This window comes from Gallinula chloropus, assembly GCF_964237585.1.
Source record: "Gallinula chloropus genome assembly, chromosome: Z".
In the NCBI taxonomy this organism is placed as follows: Eukaryota; Metazoa; Chordata; class Aves; order Gruiformes; family Rallidae; genus Gallinula; species Gallinula chloropus.
Genome location: NC_140089.1, coordinates 62587765 through 62612985, shown reverse-complemented (window position 1 = coordinate 62612985; position 25221 = coordinate 62587765). Strand labels below are relative to the sequence as shown.

At 41.4% G+C, this 25221-nt stretch overlaps 2 protein-coding genes across 2 annotated transcripts in view; one reads left to right on the top strand and one right to left on the bottom strand.

Moving 5' to 3' along the window:
* Nucleotides 1-397: 397 nt before the first annotated feature.
* HMGCR (3-hydroxy-3-methylglutaryl-CoA reductase) lies at nucleotides 398-20916 on the bottom strand. Its single transcript, XM_084278233.1, has 21 exons — nucleotides 20755-20916; nucleotides 17221-17425; nucleotides 16712-16823; nucleotides 16145-16232; nucleotides 15956-16040; nucleotides 15028-15133; nucleotides 12601-12707; nucleotides 11056-11172; nucleotides 10416-10567; nucleotides 9337-9581; nucleotides 9052-9221; nucleotides 8448-8642; nucleotides 7794-7952; nucleotides 7495-7652; nucleotides 6456-6561; nucleotides 5298-5468; nucleotides 3182-3322; nucleotides 2916-3074; nucleotides 2456-2610; nucleotides 2128-2229; nucleotides 398-1179 (listed from the first exon to the last, which is right to left on the bottom strand). The coding sequence occupies exons 2-20, from the start codon at nucleotides 17383-17385 to the stop codon at nucleotides 2175-2177; spliced, it is 2646 nt and encodes an 881-aa protein (XP_084134359.1). The 5' UTR covers nucleotides 17386-17425; nucleotides 20755-20916; the 3' UTR covers nucleotides 398-1179; nucleotides 2128-2174.
* A 1998-nt stretch (nucleotides 20917-22914) lies between these two features.
* Nucleotides 22915-25221, top strand: part of ANKRD31 (ankyrin repeat domain 31) — a gene marked incomplete at its 5' end in the record, with an annotated part of 66059 nt that continues 63752 nt past the window's right edge. Inside the window, 2 exons of the mRNA XM_084278494.1 lie at nucleotides 22915-23123; nucleotides 24640-24695. Coding sequence (XP_084134620.1) covers nucleotides 22915-23123; nucleotides 24640-24695 — 265 coding nt within the window. The remainder of the gene's footprint in view (nucleotides 23124-24639; nucleotides 24696-25221) is intronic.

Genomic DNA, 25221 nt, shown 5'->3' with positions numbered 1-25221 from the left:
GAGCACAGCAGAAGAAATGTCCCAACAGGCCCCAGCAGGAGGCGCCGCTGGTGCTGCGGTGAATTCTGCCTCCCACACGGGCAAACCTCAGGTTCGAGGGGAACAAAGGAACACGGGTCTCCCCACGTGAGGTCGAGAGGTTCTGGTGTACCTGGGGAAGCCCCTTGGTGCTCAGCACTGTGCCCGGTCCTATTTTCCTTAGCCCTCCTGCTCTGTGTTGCCTACCAAGGCACGTCACTAAGTCATCAATTAAGTTTAAAGTAGCACAATTAGGCCAATACATTTTCCATTGTTTTACTGAAACTGAAAAAGTAGTTCTGTACCAAAATGTACACAATTTAGTAGTAATACAAAATGTTAATTCTGCAAGACAGAATGTCGGTTAAATGCACCAGAATAAACACTGAACCACCATTTATTGCCAGAACAGTGTCACTTTAAATAAGATCACCGGATGAACATAGAAACAAAAGTAGTTCCAACTGTCCTTAAATAAAGTGGTAGCTATTAGCAACAATACTGCAGGAAGATAAACATTCATGATATTTACATGCTATCGTAACATATTTAGCATGTAGTATGTCTTCATGCTTGCTTTATGAGCTTGTTACAATGAAATTAACGTTATGATGTACTACAAAACAACCCATCATGATATAGATCATATTTTCACATTAGAAGACTGCCGCCGCCAGTCACCCCTTCAGGAATGCTGTTGCACTCCTTTCCCAGTCCAATCCACTAATTCTTCCCCCCAAAAATCCCCCCAAAAAAACCCACAACCAAACAAAAATCAACCCATCATCAGGCACACAAAGTCCTCCTCCTATGATTACTTAGGCAGGGCCATGCATTTAGCAACATTCCCAAAGGTGAAGCAAAGCGGAATACACCTGGGTATTTTGTATTACATTAAGAACACCTGAGACTGATTCACTGGTCCAAGTACAGTATTTTAATACAAAAAAACTGCGCGTTCCAAGAACATGTTATTTCACAGAATCCCCTTAATTAGTACTTTTCATTGAGAAAAGCAAAGATTTTCTTCTTCAAATAAATACTCCCACAAAAAAAAAAAGTTTAATTCCTTTCAAAATGTAAAAAACCCTAGTGTTAAAGGACAGTGTGATTTTCTGTCTTCATTTTATCCCATCTTAAGCAGTGGATACACACCTATCCCTGGGGAACAAGCATCAAAACACTTAAATTAATATAACAATTAAGAATATACAAACACACTGTACCTTAAGCGACATCTTTTGAAAGAACTGTAAACATCTGTTCTTGACACCTGTTGTTTGAATGCACTCCTACCTAAAGAGTTCGAGAGACAGCACTTGCTTAAATTACTCAGCTGTCTGACATGTAACTGTTTTTGGAGTTACTAGTTTCAAACCCCACTTTTTCTGCCTGAACAAGACAACAAAACAGCTGAAGACACTGTTTTTTCCCTACTTCAGTACAGATTATATTTAACAGTTCACAAGTTTTCTATAAAGGAACCACCTAAATCATGGAGTTAAAATATTGAATGCCACTTAGCTGAAGTAGCAGCAAATTAAGTACTATATATAAGTTCTATAAAGCTAATAAGATGCAATAAAGTTGTTTTATAGTCTAAACCCTACATTTTACATGTGAACAAAATTAAAACTGGGATCTCATGGAAAGTGATTAGTCTTGCTATCGCTTTGAAATACATGCTTGCTTAACCAGAAACTAAAGATGTCAAGGACCAGTGCATTCAAGCCAAGTTTAGACCAATTGTGTACATATGTATATACACATATATATATATGTTTTGGTTCTGTTTTTCTTTTAAGTGTAGAAAGTACTATATATCACTTTTCAACGTGGTAGTTACCAGGAGTTTAAGAGTCAAAATATTTTCATCCTGTAAAAACGTAAGACTGACCCTTTAGAAAATGATGTACAAGGGTAAGAATTCCAAAGCCGTGTTCAAGGCATCTGAGAGGACTTCTTTCATGAAGTCATCTCTATCACTGAAGGTGGTCAAAGGTCTAAGTAGTCTCACAGAAGTCCATTGATCTCTTGGTTTACACTGAGTTGAAGGTGATTTTCATTCTACACTTCACAGATATTTTCCCACCCCCCACCCCCATGCACCTGGTCAGCTGCTAGAACAATTCTTCATTTCAAAGCCATTTTAGTATTCAAGCCATCTTCTTAGTGCAGGTTCCTTGAAGATCTTGTAGATTTATTTTTGACCTAATAAAAAGATAACTACATTAAGCAGTCAAAAAGCTATACTGCTGTTACATGTTGCAAATGTTCACCTAGTTGTTACTGAACCCAGAGGTTGGTGGAAGGGGGTTGGACTCGACAGTCTCTTGAGGTCCCTTCCTACCCCTACAATTCTGTGATTCTGTGAAACTTGTGTACTTGAGCAAAGGGCAAAACAGCAGAGAAAGACCAGAACTGTCCCATTTCTTACCTGTTGTGGATCATGTGGCTTTTGACTAGATGCCCAGCTGCAAGAGCTGCCATGAGTGATAATTCCCCTGCCATCACGGTAGCACACACGATTTTAGCAAGCTGGCGAGCATTTTCACCAGGGTTATCTTGGCTTGCACCTTGAACCCCTAACATCTGGAGAGAAAAATAAATGATATGAAATCTAAGTAAGTTTATGTTAAATTCGGTGTTAGAGTAACAAATTATATCCTATCTTTCCAAATATTATATCCCCATCAACTAACTCTCTTTAATATGAAACATCTTAAGATTTAGAAACTAGACACATGGAAACAATTCAGTAGATAATTCTAAAATTTCCATGCCAAATCCACAAAGTTTCGAGAGGCCCCATTCCCACACCACTATTCAGACACAAAACACACATCATGGAAGTAAGGTTTGATTTAAGAAGTTGTTTTAAGCTTTCTGATTTATACCTGCAAGCAGGCCTGCTGTGGGAGCAAGTTGGTGCCTCCGCCAACGGTCCCTATTTCTATGGAAGGCATTGTGCAGCTGACGTACAGGTCTTCATTGGTGCAACCAGTTCGCTCCATCAGAGTAATGCAATTAGAGCTGCCCACGTTCTGCGCTGCGTCCTTCCCATCAGGAAGAAGAAACAAGGCAAAACCAAAATACTCAGACAAACGTTTGGTTAAGAGTTACTGAATTAAATAAAGCCTGAACGGGTGTGAAACAAGCCTACCTGACCACAGGCAATGTAGATAGCTGTCACAATGTTTGCCGCATGCGCGTTGTAGCCGCCTATGCTACCAGCCATCGCGGAACCCACCAAGTTTTTGTTTATGTTGACTTCAACAATGTCTTCTGTAGTTGTCTTCAATACCTAGACAAAGTGGTTACACTTTTACTATGCCATTCCTTAGGGAGGAATAGCCATACTCACTTTACGGCTAATAAGCCCTCGCCCCACGTTTGTTTCCCTATGGAGCCTGACGCAATCATCACCCCAGACAGCTACTCCTTTTGTGCAAAAGGGGCCCCTTCAAATGCTCACTGCAGTGTCCAGGTAACAACGCAACGAGCTTGGACATGTACAGACCAGCTACCTCCTCTGTTTCAAATTCTCATTTATCTTCAGAGTGAAGGTCAACTTGGCAGAAATATCCCATTAATTCACTTTGATGTGATAGCAACATTCCCCCCATGTTGCTTTGGACACTAAACCCTCTCCAGCTTTTTTCTCTGTAAGAACACAGATCTTATCTGAAGAGTTCAAACAAACCACTGTGCTACTTTGGTAAATGAACACTATGCACAGTAATATCAAATTAAGTGGCATGTTTATACCATACCGACTGTATTTTGAAACCTCCAGATACAAGATTCACACCTAATTTGGGATAAGAGACAGAAGATGGTGCTCTGAGCGTACTTTATTTCAGTGTAGCAGGAACAGCAACTGATGACAGAGACCTGCACAGAGTCTACAACACTGGCAAAAACGTTAAGCTTTAAGTACTAGAGTTCACCGTAAGCAAATGTAGTGATGATGGGATTGAGGAAAAACATCTCAAAATTTACCTAAAAACAATCCGTGCCCATTACCAAAGGATTAGCTACCCACTACTACTCTGGAATGACATCCCAGGGCTATTACAGATATTAACACCCATCAGCTGTAAAAATGCAGACAATCTGAAAATCAGGAAACTGCCAGGAGCAAACCTTAAAGACCTATGTCAGCGTATAAATCCGGTCTATAAACACATTCTGAGTACTGTGTCCAGATTTTTAGAAATTTTAGAACTGAGAAAGATTTAGCGGTAAGACTGTGCAAAGACATGCTAGGATAGTCATTTTACTCATTCCTCACAGAGGTCTGAAAATAACAATAGGTGGGAAGGCAGAAGGGCTGCGTCCCCTATAAAATCTGGTGAGTGAAAAGTCTTTAAGTATTTCAGAGTACAAAACCAGGGCATCATCAATGGAAGCAAGAACAAGGAGGTAGTTCTCATATTAGGTGTAGCTGTATGGAGGAATTGTGCCTGGAATGCTAGTGCTAGAAGTTTACATATTTTCAGAAAAAAAGGGACCAGACTACCACTGGTAGAAACCAAAAAAATCCCCCAAAACCCATCAAATATGAAAGTGACAATTCAGGCAGTCTTGAGCAAATTGATGGAAGGTTCTGCTGAGAATGGTGTAGTAAACCACTCCATGAGTGTTGTGTCCCATTGCCAGAACTGGCAACCAGCTAACAGGCAATGGATTTGGTTTGAGACTGCCAGCCAGTCTCCTGAGCTCAGGTGGAAGACAGTCCAAAACAGCTGTTACGAGAGAGGACAAGTTTTCCAGGGGCTGGGGCTGGCACCAGTTATAATACAAAGGTTACTCTTCGACAGGCTACAGCAGCTCTGGAATTAAATCAAGCACCTGATTATCTGTTTTCATGGCAGTAGGGGGCATATAAGCTTTCAAGAGAAGACCAAGTTAGAGCAGGAGGTATCAGATGGGTGAAATCATCAGAATGGATGGATTTAATGACAGGCAAAACCCCGTGTGCAAAAAATCTGTCAAACTGATATAATTTTTCAAAGGTAAAAAGTTAAATTCCTACGCCTTCAACTAGATATGCATCATAAAATATATGCACATTATGTCAGAATTGACAACAAAAGGAAAAAAAAATATATATACACTGCCTCAGGAAAAAGGGCTTATCCTACAGCTCATCTGAAAATATGTGTAGGAATTATCCTCACCTGGAAACAACCTGCAGTTGATATTCATGATGTAAGACAGGTATCAGTTAAGCAAAATATGTGCATTTTTACACACAAGTACAAGAAAGCACTTACTTCTCTAACAACCTTGGCTGGAATGACTGCTTCACACACAACAGACTTCCCTCTTCCTTCTATCCAGTTTATTGCAGCAGGTTTTTTGTCTGTACAATAGTTACCACTAATAGCTATAATCTGGAGATCAGGAAACTCTTCATTCAGCCTTGCCAGTGCTTTTTCCGTACCCTGTTAGAAGGGAAACACACATATATATATATCTATAATGGTTGCAAAGCAAGCTACTCAAGGACAGTGAACAGCAAGATTAGCTTAAGTCTAATCAGACCATCAGTTACATGTGAAGACAAGAGCGCAATTTCAGAAAGGAACCCAAAACAGGGAAAAACAAACGCAACAGAACAATCCAGCTATCACTATTGGTTTGGGAATATCACTATTGTTATGGGGAATAGTAGGTTCTTCCCCAGTGGACCCTCTGGATACATTGTAGGTGGATGGGCATACGGTTACTGTACTGAAGATACAACCAACCCATGCAAACAGGCATGAAATTAATGTAGCGGAAAGAGCTTCTCCACACTAGGAAATCAGATAGAAGGTCTGCTGTATTTACCACCTTTCTATGACCAGACCTATTTATGTAATGGTTCTGATAGATTTAAATCTTATATAGAATTCTGACAGATTTTAAATTTCATGTAGAATAGTCAATCAGTATTAACCTCCACCAGCACAAGCCATCACCTCCATCCATGGGTCCTGCCTCAGGTATCTTACACATTCACATAAAACCAAAACCAAGCGAACCGAGGGAACAGCCTTCTGCAGCCGTTCACCCCACTTCTGCTGCTTTATGTACAAAGAAGTGCTTGACACAGTCACAGATTAATTACTGCTAGATAGAAGTCTTTGGCTCAGAGAAACAGAGCAACCAGCTTATCATCCGTATTATCAAGAACACTTTCTTTAAATACTTAAAACAAAAAAAAAACCCAACCCAACAAAAAAAACCAGACCTACTTTTTTTTCTTCCATCGTTCTCATCCTGCTCTTGTCAAACACTTGACAAAGCCAAACACCTTTCTTATTTTATAGCCGCACAAACAGCACAGTGTTTTATATTTCTGTCTTCATGTGTCAGATAGCCACACACTGGTGGGCTTTGTTTCTTTTTAAAATAAATAAATTACACTTAAGGGGACCGGTGCTTACTTTTGAAATCATATTCATTCCCATTGCATCCCCTGTTCCAGACTGAAAACGGATATAAAGGTTACGACCAGCCAAACTGATGAGAAGTTTTTGTAAGCGGGCAAACCTGCAAGAAAATTCAACTATTACTGACAATCCTCAAAGGAAAAGATTCAACTAGTTTTAAGCAGCAAAGTGACAGCAAATCATTGTAGATTGTTAACTATACTGTCTTCCTCCTCCCTGAGTGCAGGGAAAAACCTCCAGCTACCATGCACAAAGTTCTTTGCAAAAAGTACCTTTAAAATGTTCATCACAGCAAGTGCTCACCACCTTTTTATGTTATCTGCCCCTGGACTTCCTGGCCTATGCTATCTTCAACAGCAACACACAGCACGAGCTCCACAAGTCAAACAAAACCCAGGAAATGCTGCATTTAAACAGCAGGATGAGTTTATTCTGGCTAAAATATACTTATATCCTTGGTTCATACTTTTAAAATTGCTAAGAAACAAAATTGGTTCAGAAATCTCTCCCTGAATCTTCCTAATGAAAGCAGGTAAGTCTTAGAAAGAAACAAACTCTAGAACTTGAAAGAAACTTGATACTGTTTTACATTTTTTAGCACTTCAGTCCTAGCATTAGTTTATCCTGTGTTCTCTGAAACCTCACAAATTATTAACATTAGAAATATAACCTGAAAGAGTAGGTTCCAAAGTGTAAATTATTTTTTGCATAGTGACTATTAAAATCCCAAATAAGCTTTTATGTTTAAACCCTTAGACTAAATAAATAATGTACTGACTACAATGCAGATGTCTTTGTTGCCAAGATATGCTGTTTATCACTTATCACTGGAGAGTGATTATTGCTACCCTTGGTACACAGCCAGAGTGACTTTTGTTCTCATAGATTCACGCTACATGGGGTAGCAAAAATGGATATGTAATTTCCTGTATTTCAGTATATACACACACAAAAAAATAGCTAATTAGGAGCTTTCTAGCATCTATAAAAGTGTTATGTCAGGAAATAAGGCTGAAATAGCCATTGTACTAACCTACTTGTGCTGTCAAAAGCTTCCTTCATTATCTTAAAGCCTTCAGGGCTTTCAAGCCAAGCTTTTACTTCTGCAGCCTGGCAAGCAGTGGGCATCCTTACAACAGGGCCTCGAGTCATCCCATCTGCCAGAATGCGGCTACTTGCTCCTCCACCAAGCTGAAATCAGAGCAGAAGGGAAATTAAGCAAGAGACTGAAAGTGAATTTTAGTTTTTAGGAAGTCAAAAACACACCTTGTATTATCCTAAATGTGCTTAACAACACAGGAAGTTTTTTCAAGACAGTCAAACAATACTTACCCATATTGCTCTACACCCTCTGTTTGTGCTTGCTACAAGACATCCTTCTGTTGTTGCCATCGGCACCTGAAACTCTTTGTTATCCAAAAATAGTGGTCCTGCTACGCCTACAGGAATAGGCATATATCCAATCACATTTTCACAGCAAGCTCCCATAACCTTACAAAAACAATACAAGGGTACCATTAAGGTTACACCACAGTAGTATGGTACAACATGCTATATACTATGCCTACAACTACAACAGGCTATCTTCACAAAGGATTCATTGCTACCTATAAAGCAACCAATTCCAGCCTCAGAAAATTAACAGCTACAGCTATTGACAGCTAATATTGTTCAAGTCTATTATTTACAAGACACATTAAATTTTATTAAGCCTTAAATGCTATTTAAAAACTTGGCACTGTTAAATGATTTAACTTAAGCTCAAGGTAATACTGTTCAGCTGAACTCAGGCTTGTTATTAGCAGAATTCTGCATTTCTGACATAAGGCAGCTGCAAACTTAGGTAGGAAGTATTTTTAATTTTTTTTTTCTTCTACATCAGTTTTGACCAAACTCTGTTAATTCATATAGGATACTTTAAGCATGTATTTTGTGCATTTGGGAAGTGGTTTTACAGTGATTTTTGCTTGTCAGCCTTTTACTTACCAAAGAATAATTGTAATTCCTATAAGGAAGATACTGCAAAGATGAAGGTTCAGGGAGTTTCTCAGACAGCATCTGCCTGCGAATGGACACACCTCGCTCCTGAGTTTCCATTAACGTTTCCAGTTTGTATGCAGGAATATGCTTAGCATTAACTAAGCTGATAACCTCAGCATCGGTAAGGAATCTCGCTCCTTTCTGGAAATGTAAAGAGGGGAAGTACAGATTCTCTTGGTGAAGACCTTTTAAATGTTTCCAAATAGAAAAAGGCAACAACTTTGACATTATCAGAGTACATATAAAGGAATCAAATGCCAATGTCAGGTTTTAGACTAAGTTGGGATATGATCGAAAACCTTTTCACTCAAGACACTAACAAGTGTGCATGATGAAGCCTCAGTGACTTGGAATGTCATGAATGACAAAGCTGCTTCCCACCCCTTCCCCCCCGCTCCCCCCCCATCCTCGAAGTTATTAAAGCCATACAATTTTTAGAAGAACGACATCACAATCAATAGGATAATTAAAAAGGTGGAAGTGAACTGTAAGTATTCTTAAATCAGATTTGGCAGCAGAGGTTAAAAACCGAAATGTTATTTTTCCATACCTCTGCATTTCCAAGTATACGAACACATTCCTCAACAGAACGTGGTTCTTTAGGGAACTCAATTTCTTCCACTCTTCCATTAGGAAATGAAGTTTCCACGGAGTTGCAACTGCCAACTACAAATGTAGCCTTGGCTGATGACTCAGCTAATACAGGTTTGATGACTTCGGCTGCATAAAGACAATTGAAATGAACTGGTTTACAAGAAAGAGTTTTGATGCCAAATACAATACACCAACATAGATTTCACTAAATAGGTTTAGACTTTAAAATGCTAAAAATTACCATTTCCACCTTTGGGAACTAAAGCTTCTTCTACTGTGTTAGATTTCTGATTGTTTTTCAGAAATCCAGATTGTTTCCTGCAACAATTCTCAGGGACCTTTTTCTGGACCATCACTGGAGATGTTATAGGATTCTTCAGCGAGAGTGTAGATTCAGTCTCAGCTTGCTCAAAGAAAATGTACTTGACAGCAAGGAAAAGGGCTAGTCCAAGAGTGATTACTTGTTCAATATCCATACTGGTCATTCTAAAATAGACAAAATAAACACACGGTACAGACAATTTGTTGTCTAGAACATCATTCTGACATCACCTTTGAAAGGGTGACAGTTTCATCATAATTTATGCTGCTGCAAAAATTCTATTCAAAGACATTTTCTACCAGGACATTCAAGCACAACAGGTTAGGGTAGAGAAATTCTTCTTTGTTTTATTAATAAGAATTATCAGAGATCATTAAATATTTACTAAACCTGAGACCAAAGAGCACTCCCAGGAAGAGAAAGAACTCTAAAATATTCACTAACAGCTACACCAAATTGATTTAAAACCTACCTGCCAATGATAAAACATGAAGTTTCAATTATCACCCTTTACCAATGACTACTATGGTGCAACCTCCCCTGCTGAGGGAGGGGGGAAACCAATCAGTTCTCAGTGTTCAGAAGTAAAAATCAAACTAAAAGTTCTGCTAATTCAGTTGAGCTGGACAAAAAAGCAGTAGTGACGGGACTTGTGCACTTTTGGCACGTGAGTATGAGTGGTCAGAAGCTCTTTGATTAGTGCAGTCAGCGCATTTTTTTTCCAGTGTACCCTGAAAGGTGTCAGTGCTAGGAGGCAAAAGTGGCATTTTGCTGCACACAGGACAGCTGGCTCTTGATCATGTTTCCTGATTACTTCAAGGAGATTTGACAAAAGGTTTAACACTGAAATACTTCTAATGGAACATCACCTCTGGTTCCAAGCAGTCCCACACTGGTCATATCCACAAGTTTGATAATGTTGTGCCGTAGGCCCATAGCCTGGCAGGACTGGAGAACACACCCTGATCGAGGAAGCACACCTCTGGGAAGCCACCTACCGAGAAAGGTAGAACTGCCACAACGAAACATTAGGTTCAATCCTCTTTGGTGCATTCTCATCCAATCCCACTGAATTCTCCACAGTACTATTCTGAGCAGCTGGTTCTGCTATCCAACGACTGTGGGCGTGAACAAGAACCAAACCCAGGGACTGTATTAAAAACACAAAACAACACAGCAAAAATTAGATTTTCAATGATAACTTGGTATCTAATCTACTGACATTAAACACTGACAGTTTTTTGTTTGTTTGGCTTTTTGTGCTTGTTTCCCATGCCTCAAAAATCTCAAGCTGATTTTCAACACCTCTCATCAACACGCTTTTTTGGCCTATTGTAACACTCATAGCTTTGAGCCTGTCCCCTAACAACCTTCCTTGCCTAATAGACAAAGGAAGCAGAGGGTGCTGTAGAGTAAGAGGAAAGGAATTAGCACACACGAAAAAGCCCTGAGAGTCTGTCACAGAAATGCATATGCAGGAAGACTTTAGGTATAGTTACAGAGAATGGTATTAAAAAATTACTATGGTAAACTACACTAAGGGATGCACAGTACATATCTATAGAAAATAAAATCTTTATTCAGTGGAGCAGGACACCTTACTGACTGTGTAAACACAGGTGAAAAAGAGCCACAAACCATAATCATTTTGACCCTCTGTGTTACAGGATTTGGTTTATTTTCTTCTTCTTCCAGAACACGAGCAAAATGGCTAAGCTGCCATATAGGGCGTCCTTCACGACTCTCTCTTGAAAGCTGCAAAAGTAACAAAATTTTAAAATAGGTCCTATTTAGCAATTTGGAAGAACCAACAAGTGAGATTCAACATTGTATTTTTAGTTGATTATTAAGAAATTACCAGCAAAAAAAGTTCAGCTGACAGTCTACTCTTTAGCCTATGTTGAAATTTAACTAGTGAATAACACTGGAGTGCTAATAATTTACAATATAAATTGTCCCCTCTGCTTTAGATTGAAACTCATACTATTGAGTGTGACTCATTGTAAGGATCATCTGGCTCAGAGTTCCAAAGACAGGTTTTGGCAGTGTCTAGACCATCAGGCGACTCGTGTGGAGTTTTAATGAGACTCAGTCTTGAATTGCTTTGAGGCCCCATCTCAGCAGAGACAGTCCATGGGGAGCTGTGTAGATAGCTCAGACAGGAGCTGTCCTGCAAAATGAGACTAAATGGTGAATTGAAACCTGGGTTGAGCCGTGGAATTCTTTCAACAAACAATATGCCCTGAATCCCAATCAAGCCATTATTCAGCTGTAAGAGAAAGGCCAGCAGGAGGGTCTACAATGCAAAGATATGCAACAGATAGGGCATAAGATAAAGGGGGATCACTGCTAATGACAAACATGGAAGGTGGCTTTGTCCACTAGGACACAGTTCTGCCCAGTGACACATACATCAGACAAAAAATTAAATAAAAAACCCCTGGATTCAGTTGGAGATGGGGGAGACACTTTTCCAACTGTGTGAGGAGACTCTTACCCCTTGGCCAGGATGCTGGCTGAGGTAACATACTGAGAACCCTTACCAGAGAGATGGGTAAGTGAATATTTGCTGTGCTTTAAGTTTGTAGTCTCAGGTAATTAACTAACACACATGTAGTATTTAGTGTGCTTGTGATAGTGTGTTCTGTGAATCTGCTGTGGTTGTAATACTGAACCTTGTGAATTGCCTGTGGCCGGTAACAGTGAGTGATGTGACTTGACTGTGGGCGGTAGTACTGAATTCTGACTGTCAGTGAGTGACATGACTCGGTTGCAGGCAATAAAACTGAATTCTGTGACTGTTGTGTTGGCAGTAGTGAATTCTGTGACTCCCTTGTGGTTGTGGTAAGCGTAGTCATACTTCTAAACAGCAGTAGTGCATTTCTCCATTGTATCCATGAAACCTGCAGTAGTGATGTATTGAATGCACATGGTTCAATAATAAATAATTCTTATTTTTATTTTTAAAACCCTGCATTCCAGTGTCTTCCCGTCACACTCATTTATAGTGCCATTAACAAGTTACTCTTATCAGCTGAGCCACCATAAATTTATTTGCACACTCCCTCTGTTCACTCTGAGAGGAAGTCAAATGTGGTGCATGTAACACTGATGAAATACATAGCCTGTAAGAAGCACAGGCTCTGAATACTATACTTGATGTTGTCTTGAAATTGGTCTTACCTCCAATACCAAGGACACGCAAGCTGGAAAAAAGGTCATGAAGACAAAGTAGTTGGCAAGAACGGACATACAGCCAAAGCAGCACATGATTTCAAGTTGCCGTACACCTACACAAAAAAAAGAGATTTTTTAAAACTTTAAATATGCAATAGACTTTCTATATACTTGAAGAAGTGTTGCAGAAGTGAGAAAGAGGCCATTAAACCAACAAACACTGCAGATTGAAGGATCAACTGGCTAGAGTAATGAAGAAACAGCATGTTAAGCTGCAGCCATTGTGTATTAGTTTATTATAAGCACAGTACGTATTTATGCATTTACAGAAAAAATTAAATCTAATTCTAAATAAATTACAGTAATAACAGTTCACCAATATTTTAACACTTCACACTGAAAGCTTGAAATGCCTCATTTATCTAAACAAAGAACAATTAGCTGACATTATACATTGAAAGACAGCCAATTAAGAATTTGGACAATAAGAAGCAGTACATAGTCCACCTACACTTTCATAGGCCTGTTATTCAGAGAAAGTCAATTAGCCATGTCACTGCCTTACCAAAGAAGGAAGAGCTAACAGTATAAATAATTTTTAAAAGTTTAAAAATCAACTATATGCTACACTGAAATCAGTTTCCTTCCCAGATGCAAAAATGAAAACAGATTACTAATGCACAGTACCCTGAAAAGGTCCAGATCAGTTTGAAATGCAAGTGCTTTGAAAGGTGTCTTTAAGGTATGCAAGATAGTTAAAAAAAAACCCCAAACAAATTGAAACACAAAACCCAACATGCAAAACCAAACATGGAGACAAACCCACATTTCAGTCCTTACTATGGAATGCCTGGAGTATTTTTTTAGAAATGCTCAGGTTTTGCAAGAATATGAAATAGGTGTGCCTGTACTGAGAGTAGAATTTATTTTCAAGAATGCCCAGTAGAAAATTTTAGCAACTACTTTTAAGATGTTAACAGGAATGATAAGAGAGTGATAGGACACACGAAGTTTGTGTAGCAAGGCTTTAGTAGCAGGGAAGCTGCAGGGGTGGGTTCTCTGAGAAGCTGCCAGAAACTTCCCTTGGGTCTGAAAGAGCTGCCACAGTAGTAGCACCTCTGGGATAACACCTTTAAAATGGAGTAAAAAACCTGCCCTTTACAAAAGGGCACAACAGCAGCTGGGAGAGAGGAGTGAGATGTGAGAGGAACAACTTTGCAGACACCAGTTTGCTGAAAGAGGAGGAGGAGGCATTCTGGGTGCTAGAGCAGAGATTCCCCTGCAGCCCATGGAGAAGACCACGGTGAGGCAGGCTATCCCCTTCCAGCCCATGGAGGTTAACAGTGGAGCAGAGATTCCACCTGCAGCCTGTCCTATCACTACACACCCTTCTAAAAAGTCTCTCCCCAGCTTTCTTGTAGGCCCCCTTCAGGTACCAGCAGGCTGCTGTGAGATCTTGGAGCCTTCTCTTCTCCAGGCAGAACAACCTCAACTCCCTCAGCCTGTCTTCATGGGAGAGGTGCTCCATCCCTCTGATCACCTTCATGACTCTCATCTGGACTCATTCCAGTAGTCCTTATGTTGGGGACTCCAGAACTGGACACAGTACTCAAGGTGGGGTCTCACAAGAGCGGAGTAGAGGGGCAGAATCTGCTCCCTTGACCCGCTGGCCACGCTCCTTTAGATGCAGCCCAGGACATGGTTGGCCTTCTGGGCTGCGAGCACATGTTGTCAGCTCATATCGAGCTTCTCATCCACCAGCACCCCTAAGTCATTCTCTGCAGGGCTGCTCTCTACCATATCATCTCCCTGCCTGTACTCATGATGAGGATTGCCCTGACCCAGGTCCAGGACCTTGCACTTGTTCCTGTTGAACCTCATGAGGTTCACATGGACCCACCTCTCCAGGTCCCTCTGGATGACATCCACATCCTTCCAGAGTGCCAACTGCACCACTCAGCTTGGTGTCATCTGCAGTCTTGCTGAGGGTGCTCTCAACCTCATCATCAATGTCACGGATAAAGATACCAAATAATACCAGTCCCAGTACAGACCCCTGAGGGACACCACTTATCACATCTCACCATCTGGACATTGAGCCATTGATGACTACTCTCTGGATGTGACCATCCAAACAATTCCTTATCCACTGAACAGTCCACTCATCAAATCTGTTTATCTCCAGTTTAGAGAGAAGGACATGTACGTATTTTTGATATATATAAAAAACAATACACTAAATATGTACAATATATGTACATGTTCATATTCAATATGTACATATTATTCATATATCCAGAAAACTAGTAATACAGGCTAACCAGAAAAGCTAAATAAAGTCACTCCACTCCTATGGGTTAACACCCATTATTTGAAACATATTCCAGTCATTTTTAACCAGAAAGACTTAGACCCCTAGACTGTATTTCTCACCTGACATAGTACCAACACCAATGACAAGACACTCAACAAGTGCATCCAGTGTAAATGTAGGACCCAAAATTGCCATTCCACGTGAAATATTTTCTCTTACTTCATCCTAAAAAGAAAAATTTCTACATATTACCATCAAGACAAAAATCAAATGAAGTAAGTACAAATAACATACTTAGTACATGACTAGGAAATTGGGTAGTATTATGGAAATAATGTCTTATAAAACATACAGTGAAAACGAATTATTATCAGCAAATATACTGCTTTATTTCCTATACGTTAATATGTTGACAGTCTTTACTTTTTAGGAAAAAATATTACAATGCTTGACCAGAAAGATGTCTTATGGATCCTCCCCTTGTGCTGTTACTTTCACAGAGTATCAATGTTTCTATCTACAAGTATGCTATGTTTGGTCTCCTAAGATTTTTGCCTAGAAATATGCTATAAACAGTATTAACTCTGTAGCATTAATGGTTCTTTATATATTCTTTATATATTGCTACTGAACCCTAGAAATTATCTGTTATCTACCAGTAACTATTCTAGGGAAGACTTTGGTCTAGGAACTCTGGTTTCCTTAATAGAGCTAGGAGCATTGCCAATTTAAAGTTCTGACCCTATAAAGCACTCATACATACAATTAATTTAGCTCGTGTAAGATTATGCCCACTGATTTTACAGCTTGATACTTGAACAGTGATCTGGATTGAAGACAAGAGAATACAGAATGCAAATAAAATCTGATCATTTTTATGTATCACCAATACTGTATACATTTGGGTTGGAAGGGCCTTTAAATGTCATCTAGTTCAAACTCTAATGCCATGGGTTATGTTTGTTTTGTATCATTAAACTGAAAAGCTCCATTGCAAAAAAAAAACCCCACAAAACCAAAAGAAACAAAAAACCCCATCCCCCTGACCTGTGAGTTGGAGCTGAGTGCAAATTTGGCCAATGCACTTGCTCTTGACAGATCTATCAGCAGCAGGAAGAATGGTAAAGCTTCACTGAAAGAGAGGCGTGTATGTTAAAATGCAAGTTTTATTGTACAGGGCGGGAAAGAGAAGGGGAATATCACACAAGAAATCCAGAATAACATTTCATTACTTACTTTAAACCTGTCAGTTCTTTATCCAGGAAGTGAATTACCACTGTACTAAAAACAAAACTTGAGAAGATTGTGAAGAGTCCAGCAATACCTTAAAAATAAAAGGAAAAAAACCATACCTTTAGATCACACCTGTTACAAATAAATGACAATTCCCATCTCTCAAAGTGCATTAACAGCAGTTGAGATACAGACTAAAGTAGATTCTGTTTTTATATAGATGGTTAAATCTAAAATTTGTTCTGCATTAAAATCAAGTCTAAGAAATAAGTCATGCATCTTTTAATTCAATAAAAATGAAAACTGGTTTTAAAAGCTCTAAATTTTTAAGTATTCCATGCAATAAAAAAATATTCAAAGAATTACATTTCCAGTGTTTATGTAATCCTGCACAATCTTTCTTAAAAAAAATGCACTTTGATCTATGCAGAATATTTATTCTGCTATCTAGCAAATAATTAAATGAACTCTGTTCCAATGTATTAAAATGCTAATATTAACTAGCAATTCATATAAAAAATCCCCGACAGTTAAAATGCTTATAACAAAGAGAAAAACCAGATACAGTACCTAAAATGTATTTTGACCCAAGCTGCCTTAGGTTCTGGAACTGGAAATATATATAAAGGATTGCTATACAGCGTGTGATTGTCAGGATGATGATGTCACTGCTCAGAACATCCTGTTTGAAACATAAAACAATTTAGTCAGCTTTTACATTAAGTATTAACTTATTAAGTTTCAGTAATTTAAAAATATATCCATTGTGAAGCTGTACTTAAAAGTTTCAAATAAAATATCACTGCTAGTCTGTCCTACAAAACGCTAAATATTTCCAACAGCATTAGTATAAAATCCTTGTTCACTGGATAACTGTGCAACTGAGTCAGATTTAATGAAAAACTTCTGTAGCACATCAGTGCATGCATAAATCTTTAACATCCACAACGAGAAAAGAAAGCAATAAAGAAGTTTTTGCAAACCTACTTTCCTCCTAATACATCACAGGTTGATCTTATTCTACAGAAAACCTAAGTCTACTGATGAGCAGCTACTATAACACGAATGTAAATCCTTACTTCCTCAAGTTTGGGGCACTCGTAATTCCAGCCACAAATCTTATCGTTCCCAGTGAACATCTTCATGGACATCATACAGATGGTGAGAGTCACTGTTCCCACAATGACTTCCCATGGATGTGAGGCTACAAAAAGGCCATGCATTCGAAAAAGCCTGGACAACATTTTCAAGACTTTTTTTTTTTTTTTTTTACACGTAGCAAACCTGCAACATAAGAAAACTTCGTATAAGCAACTATGAGATTCAGGGATAAAAGTCAGAGCTTTTTAAATTCCTGCAAGTCACCCTCAGAAAATAAAAATCAAAACAAAACCAACAAACCAGTTAAGTGGCAAGGAGTAAGGAAACTACTCTTCACCTTTCAGCTTTCTGTGTAAAACACATTTCTGTCTAACCTTCTGAAATATAGTATGATCTCTGCATGCCTCCTCAATCTTTTTTGCATTAATACACATTTCTCTTGTTTCTTTCAAGGTCTTACTAGTAAGTCTCTACCACTCTCACAATACCTCTTAGTAACTTCCTGTTTCATAATTTGGTACCACTTTGACTCCTAATTTTTTCCTTTTACCACCTATGTAAGCACTCACTGAATTCTGTTACTTGTTTCTACTCACTCTTCCTATCAAAAATATTAACTTTATTTTAACTACATAAATGATCAACTAATCATTTTTTATAATGTTCAATTTCAACAGCAGTAGTTGCAATGTTATCTTCCTCTGTATCTTCTCTACTTTCTGCTCAATATTCTTCAGTTATTCAAAAGCAGCTCTTCCTCATCTCAAGCGTGAGCCCTTGTCACATGCAGTATTCTGTGACAGTTCTCTTGTACCGGTAAGTAATTCCCAGGTTACTGATGCATTTCATCATCCCCTTTGCTTTCAACAGATCACAAACATTTGATAGAAACTCTCACACCTCTCTTTCACATAACTGAGAACGTGGACATTCTGTACCTCCTTCAGTTCCAAACGCCACACTGTAGTCTATTTGCTCTGAGTTATACCTTTAGGCAAGTGCATCAAGGATGTTTGCTTATTTTTACAGCACAGAAACAAAATATCATAAAGTTATCTCCTCAGTACATTAGCACTGAGGCTTTGACTTTCTCAGTGTGTAAAACCAGCAGCTTTTATAAAGCTGTGGGATGAATGTGAATGACTTAACTGTATCATGGAGTTCAAAAGATGCTTAAATAATAGCTTGGCTAATAGGGGCGATCTAAATTCAGTGGTTTTATGTACAAAGCTAGCACTGTAAAAATGTCAATGGACAACTGAGGGTTCCACACACTGTTACCTCCACGTGGACAAAAAGTCCCTTCACATTTTGCCTTTAAGAGTAACAATCCAGCCTGCAGGCTTTTGGTAAAACAGTCTTTCAAGTAGTATTTCTTCCCCTTGGATACTAAAAAATGAAACTGTCACTCAATAGAGAAAGTAACAAGACAAATCTATGTGCTTAGCAGTCCTGAAGATACCACAATCACCATGATTTCCTACTAATGCCCACCTCAGTCATGGGATATCCTTCCACAGTGAAGGTGTGGCAGGATTTTCACGGCTCATGGAACCAAACAGGGTAAATTGTTGAGGGAACTGCCTTCCTTGTGAGCAAATTATTTAATCTCCTGACAGCTTTAAAAAAACCCAAGCAAACCAGACAGAAACACCACAGAGGAAAACCCACTCCTTTTAAATATCATCTTGTTTCTACCTGTGTAATAAAATCTACTTACTATTTTGTAAATTTATGTTCTTGCAAAACTGTTCCAAAGTACTAGTACAGTTTTTCCTCAGCAGCATAGAAGGTAGATTTCAATTAGAAAAACTAATATAGGACACAGACAGAGAAATAACTTTGTGCCAAAGCTTTTGAAACAACAAAACAGCAATACCCTATGGAAATATGAATACTTTTGAATACCACAATGATTTCAGGGAAATCAGAATTGGTATTTAGCACATGACTCTGTAGACTCCTACCAGTCCTAAAACTACTATTATAACTCCTAAACACTGACAGTTGGAATTATTATCCAGGCAACTACAAACTGTTAGCAGTGCTAGATTTCACAATACATCTTCAGATACTACTTTTCAGGATTCTAAGCAAAACTACTATGTGTAAATTAAATTGATCCATGCAAATGTATTAATTTGACTATAAAAATAATTATCTGTAACATCGATTATTAGACAGTGTTTTATAATTAACTGCTGCTACAAAATACAGGATGCCTCACTGCTGATCTTGGGGTTACCTGAGCGGTGGTAATGCCCAACCTCAAAGGTTCCTTTCAAGCCTTGGTGTTTATTTAACCTGCCTGAAGTGCAGGGGTTTTTTTGCTGTGCAGTTAGCTTTTCTCAAAATTACTGATGAAAATTTCAGACACTGCTTCTGCATTACTGTCATTAAAAAAGGTATGCCAGTGCATGTGATCAATTGTTGTAAATATATAGCTGCGTTGACTCAGAGCTTTAAGTTAGCAAAATGTACCATGAAAATATAAAGCTGAAGCTTATCATTAGTATAACTCTGTTGAATTTCAAAATGGTGTTTCAAAAGGGATGCTTTATTAATTCTATCCATTTCCTGCTTGCCTTTGGTTTCAATAAAAAATTTCCAGAAGACTATAAAGAACAGAAATCCAATCTGAAAAATCAAAACAATACACAACTGCAACCCCCTCAGACACTTAACCTGCATGTACAAAGCAAACCAGAGCGACTGTAATGCTTGGCATTCATCTGCCACGTAACTGTATGGCTATTTGCTCAAATGGGTAAGGCTTGTCATACAGCTCTCACTAACCTCAGCACAACCATCTGCACCACCTATTAAATCAGCACGAATCTCACATCTCTTGCTGGCTGACTCAGCAATTGCTACAGGCTTGTAAAGGAACCGAGGGGCAAAAGTAGCCGAGCGAAGACCGGTGCAGAGCTCACCTGAAAAGCGTATGACACAGAGCACAGACCCTGTCCAGCGTTTTGTGACTTTAGAGAGAGAAGCCAGCCTCACGCTGGCCCATCGCTGTAGCCCCTCAAAGCCCGACGACGGGGTGGCACAGCTCTCCAGCCTGACCCAGGACGGGCCGCCCCGCAGCACGCTAGCAGTGGGAAGCCAAGCCCGAGTCTTTCCCTGCAGCCGCGGAAGCTCCCTGCGCTGCCGGCCGGCGCCGGCGAGTTCTCCGCAACGGCAGCGAGGCCCGGCCCGCCAAGCGCCGCGGGCAGCAGGTGCGGCGGGTGGACTTGCGCGGCCCACCCCGCGGGGCCACGTCAAGAGCGCACCGGGACAGCGGCTCTGACCTCTGCTGCCCGCTGGCCTTCGCTGCCTAGGGGCAGGCACCGTCCTCCGCGCCCCCGTTATCTGAAGATATCAGAGTCTCTGAGGAGCTCGGGGCCCGGAACCTCAGGCCGTCCCTGGAGGACCCGTGTCGCAACGGCGGGCTGCCCGCACCGCGCCTGACCGAAACGCGGCCCTCCTGCCCTGCCTTGCCCTCCCCTGCCCCACCGGCCCCCGCTCACCGCCCCGGCGCTGCACCGCCGCTCACAGGAAACACCCTCTTCCCCGACGCGCTGCAGTCTGAACCGGCCGCTCCGCTCCGAGCAAGGACACCCGGGGCACGACACGCCAACAGCCGCCATCGCCCGATCGCGCAGCCAATGGCGAGGGTCCGGCACGCCCACCGCCCGTTGCGTCACTAGCCGCGTCGCCGGGGCAACCACCCGGCGAACGCCGTACAGCTCGAGTCTCGATCAGGAGCGGGGAACACGCCATCTCGCCATGGGCTGCCCGCCAATGGGCCATCGCGCTCCCTTCTCCGTATTTCCTGATTGGGCGGCAGGACGCTGCTTATTTACATACGCTGATCGACTGACGAGGCTGCCGCGCCCCTGGCCGGCCTCGCGGTGCTTCTCCTCGCGCCGGCAGGCTGTGCCTGCTCCTTCCGGGCGAGGCGGCCGGGTGGCGCGCCGCGCCTCTGCTGCTGCTCGTAGAGAGTCGTGGTTCTTCTGCGGCTCCCGCTGATGCTGACCCCGCTGCTACCTGGGCGCGCTTTACCAAGGCGTTAAGGAACGGCGTAATAGTTCACGGCGCTCCTGCTTGTGGATAGCAGCGGTGCCTCCAACACGGAGAGGAAAAGGGACGTGTTTCTCTTCGTGGCATTCAGCCAAAGAGGAAATACTGTTTTTTCCTCATGAAGCGCAGAGGTCTTCTTACTGTCTTAGGGGACAGAGGCAGGTGTGACACATGACTCTTGGTTGCCATACCTTGTGCCAGTTTTGCAGAGCTGCTTTGCTTTTCGAGTCTGCAGGCTAACCTCTTCAAATGAAAAAAAAACCCAACAAAAAAACCCCACCAAACAATTAGAGTCTGCAAGGATTTTGTCATAGATGTTCTACGCTCTGGCTTTTCAAAACCTGCTCCATACAGATGGCATTTTGCTGAGAAACATTTTCAGCAGCTTCACATGGTGCTGTGCCGTGAAGCATTCATGTGATTCTTAAAAAAGGATATGCTGAAGAAAAGGTTTACTAGGAACTCCACCCAAAGCTGCTGTTGTGATGAAATCATTCATGCCAGCCCTTCTTTTTTCCCCCTTCTAAATACTTTTCATTCTCATCTTCTGTGTGACCCTTCTGACGACTCATCTACTATAGTGTAGATCATCTTGCCTGCCAGCTTCTTTCTGAACACTCGTGTTCTTTCCACCTTTATTACCTGAAAAGAGTTAAAATACTACCAGTGAGATTTTTTGAATCATTTACTCGTATGCACAGCAATTGCTGTAATTGCATGCGGATATGACTAAGTGAAAAGCAAAGTAGCACTTATTACAGCTGCAGCAATTATGTAATAATTGATACATAATTTAAAATTACCTTTAGTATCTTGCTGTTTTCCACTCATTTTTTCCACAGAAGTGGGTGATAAATACAATTTGGCAAGTACTAAAGATGTTGATTTTATCACCAATTTCACTGGGACCAGGAGTCTCTGCAATGATTTAAGAGTTTACACTCTGTGTGGGTACAATATCACACTTTCTGCCATGAAGTTTTCGTATCTGTGCCTCTTGCAATGTCCCACTGCAGGGCCAGAAGGCAAAACTGAGGCAGAACAGGTCTGCCTGAGGAAAACGTTGCCATGATTAGCAGGCGATCATCGGGTCATGTACAAGAGCATGACAGGAAATACTGTGAAAATACTGGCTACAAGTAGTTTGGTTACCTTGAATACATGAACCATTCATTGTGCTTAGGACAGCAGGTAAGTTACCTGCCTAAACACAGCCACTGAAGTACACATATTAGGAAGAGGGAGTGATTTTCTATGAGATTCGGGTAAGTTTGGGTATGTTAAGCACTTTCTATCTCTGTGGTATGATGTGCACAACAGGCCAGAACAAGGAGCTCAAGCTGGCAAAGAGGGTACAAGCTCCTGTCCGAGGTGTGGGGGTGGCATCGCAAGCCTGGCTGTGCTGCGAGAGACCCATTGCAACGGCAATGGACACCTGCTTTTAATGGACTTGTACTACCGGCCACGCCAATCTCAGTCCTCGCTTGACGGGCTGCGCTTGTTGAGGGTCTGCTCCGCTGCCCCGCCCTGCCTCTCCCAATCCTCGACCCGCCGGCCGGTGCTACCCGAGGGGGAAGGGAGCGCCGCTGGGCGCAGACCTCCACAAGATGGCCGCCTCCGGTGAAGAGAGGCGCGCGGGATGCTGCGGGGAGGGGCGCATGGCGGTGGCGGCGGAGGCGCCAGGGAGAGGGGAGCGAGCCGGCGGCACCATGGAGGAGTCGGACTCCGGCAGGAACAGCGATAGCGACGAGACCATCGTGGAGTGCTCCGTGACTGACAGCGATGTGGACGAAAAGCAGCTCCTTACGATGAGGTGGTGAGGCGGCATTGCGCGTGCCTGTGCGGCGGGCTGAGGGGGCCGCTCCCGGGCCCCCCTCAGGATAGGCGGGCAGCTCTCTCCCGTCTGCCGTCTGCGGGGCTCATCTCAGGACACCGGGCATACACAAGAACAATCCCCTTTTGCATCCTATATACAGGAGTGCAAAGCGGCTTTTCTCGATTATTTCATAAATGTGTATTTTTTGGTTTCTTTATTTCTTCCTCCGCCCCCCGTGGCCAGGCCGAGTTTGTGTCTTTCGCCTCAGGAGCTGTCAGGGCTGCCAAAGGCCACGTTTATTTTACATACACCTTGCGGGTCCGAGTTGGTGGCTCCAGGCCCTCCTGATTTAACAGTGTGGTCAGTGGAAATGAAAACATGCCAAAACCCAGCTCCGAGAAAATAGGGAAAGCACTATTAAATATTATTTTTCCAACCTTGACAATCATTGTCGTGTCGGTGTCTTGTGTGTCTTTTAGGATGTGGCAAAGAATTGAAACTAACGAACAGCTGCACTTTGTACCAGCTTTGTGGCCCGGTATTTCTTGGAAATATGTATAGCAGTGATGTAACTCCTGTTGAGGGATACTACTTGTCTAGCATACATAAGTTTTATTTAGAATAAATTACTTAGGATTGAAATAGGGTGAGATTTGTGTTGTCTGCTTAGCTTGACTTAGCAGTAGCAGCCAGATTTGCTGAAGCCTTTAGGCCACAACAGAGGTTTTTTTTCTCAAGGATTTTCCTAGCAGCCAGTACAGTGCTGCATTTAGTCTTTTAGTATGGTTAGTTCAACATCACAGTGATGTCTTGGCAGTGTTTTTCTCAAGCCTGGCAGTCTTCAATTTTCTGTGTTCAGCCAGCAAGGATGGTGGGTAAACCAGAAGATGGGGAGGCTCCAACATTTGTCAGAAACTGCAGATCAATAAGAGAAGAGCCAGCCTGCCTGGACACAGAAAAAGATTCCCACTGGATGTTAGAAGCCCTCAGACCGAAAGTAGACTGAGGGACACGTGGACAGCACGTGAAGGGCACGTGCAAGGCAGGTGTATGGATCCCAAGGGTATAATTGCCCTGGGAGCAAAGGTTCCAGGTCCCTTTCTTTGTATGCTCCCAGCCTGGGCTGATTCTGCTGTTGCATCTTTCAGTTAAATGAATTGCTTTACAAAATGTGATGCTTGAGACTGTGCTGCAGGAAACGTAGCATTGAACCCGAAGGAAGATGTGTACTCAAGAACAAGTGTGTGTTTGCACATGTGACACCATGAATGGTGTGTGAATGTTTCCGCAGCAATGTCTCCTTTCAGACCTCCCTACCTAACGTTTTCAGTGCAGACTATCAGCTGTACATTTCAGGGGTCTTTTACTGTTGGTGTTTGCATGAGGATTGTACTAGCCCACCAATGTCCTGACAGTGATGCCCTTGTCTGCCCTCAACTGTGTTTTGAGTTTATAGGGTCAATAAGTAAAACATACAACTGTTTAACGTTCTTTATATCTTTTTTTTTTTCCCAAGCCTGCCTTTTTCTAATTTGGACATTGCTTTAGCAACTGAAATAAGTATTAATGAAGGTAAGACAAATGCTTTTTTCAGTCTGTGTTTATGAACTGTTGCTGTGGATGTTGCCTGAGTCCATATTATTTAAACTGAAGTGTTGTGTGAGGTTCATTCTTCAGAACTGTATGCTCTGTCTTATTGTATCAATAGTTCTGGAAGAATGTTCAGCACATTTTTGGTATGTGAAAAATGGGGTTTCTATTAATTTTACCATTCTCCCTATGTACTATAGCTGAGAAGGCCAAGTAAATTTGGTGATATTGCAAAACTGGGAAGAGCGGCAGACACAGCAGAAGGCTATGCATGCAGTTCAGTGAGACCTGGACAGTCTGGAGAATTGGGTGGAGAGAAAGCAAATGAAATCCAACAAGGGCAAGTGTAGGGTCCTATACCTGGGGAAGAATAACCCCAAGCACCAGTACTGGTTAAGGGTTGATCTGCTGGAAAACAGTGCTGAAGGGAAGGACCTGAGAGTCCTGATGGACAATAAGCTCTGCATGAGGAAGCAGTGTGCCCTCATGGCCAAGAAGGCCAATGGTG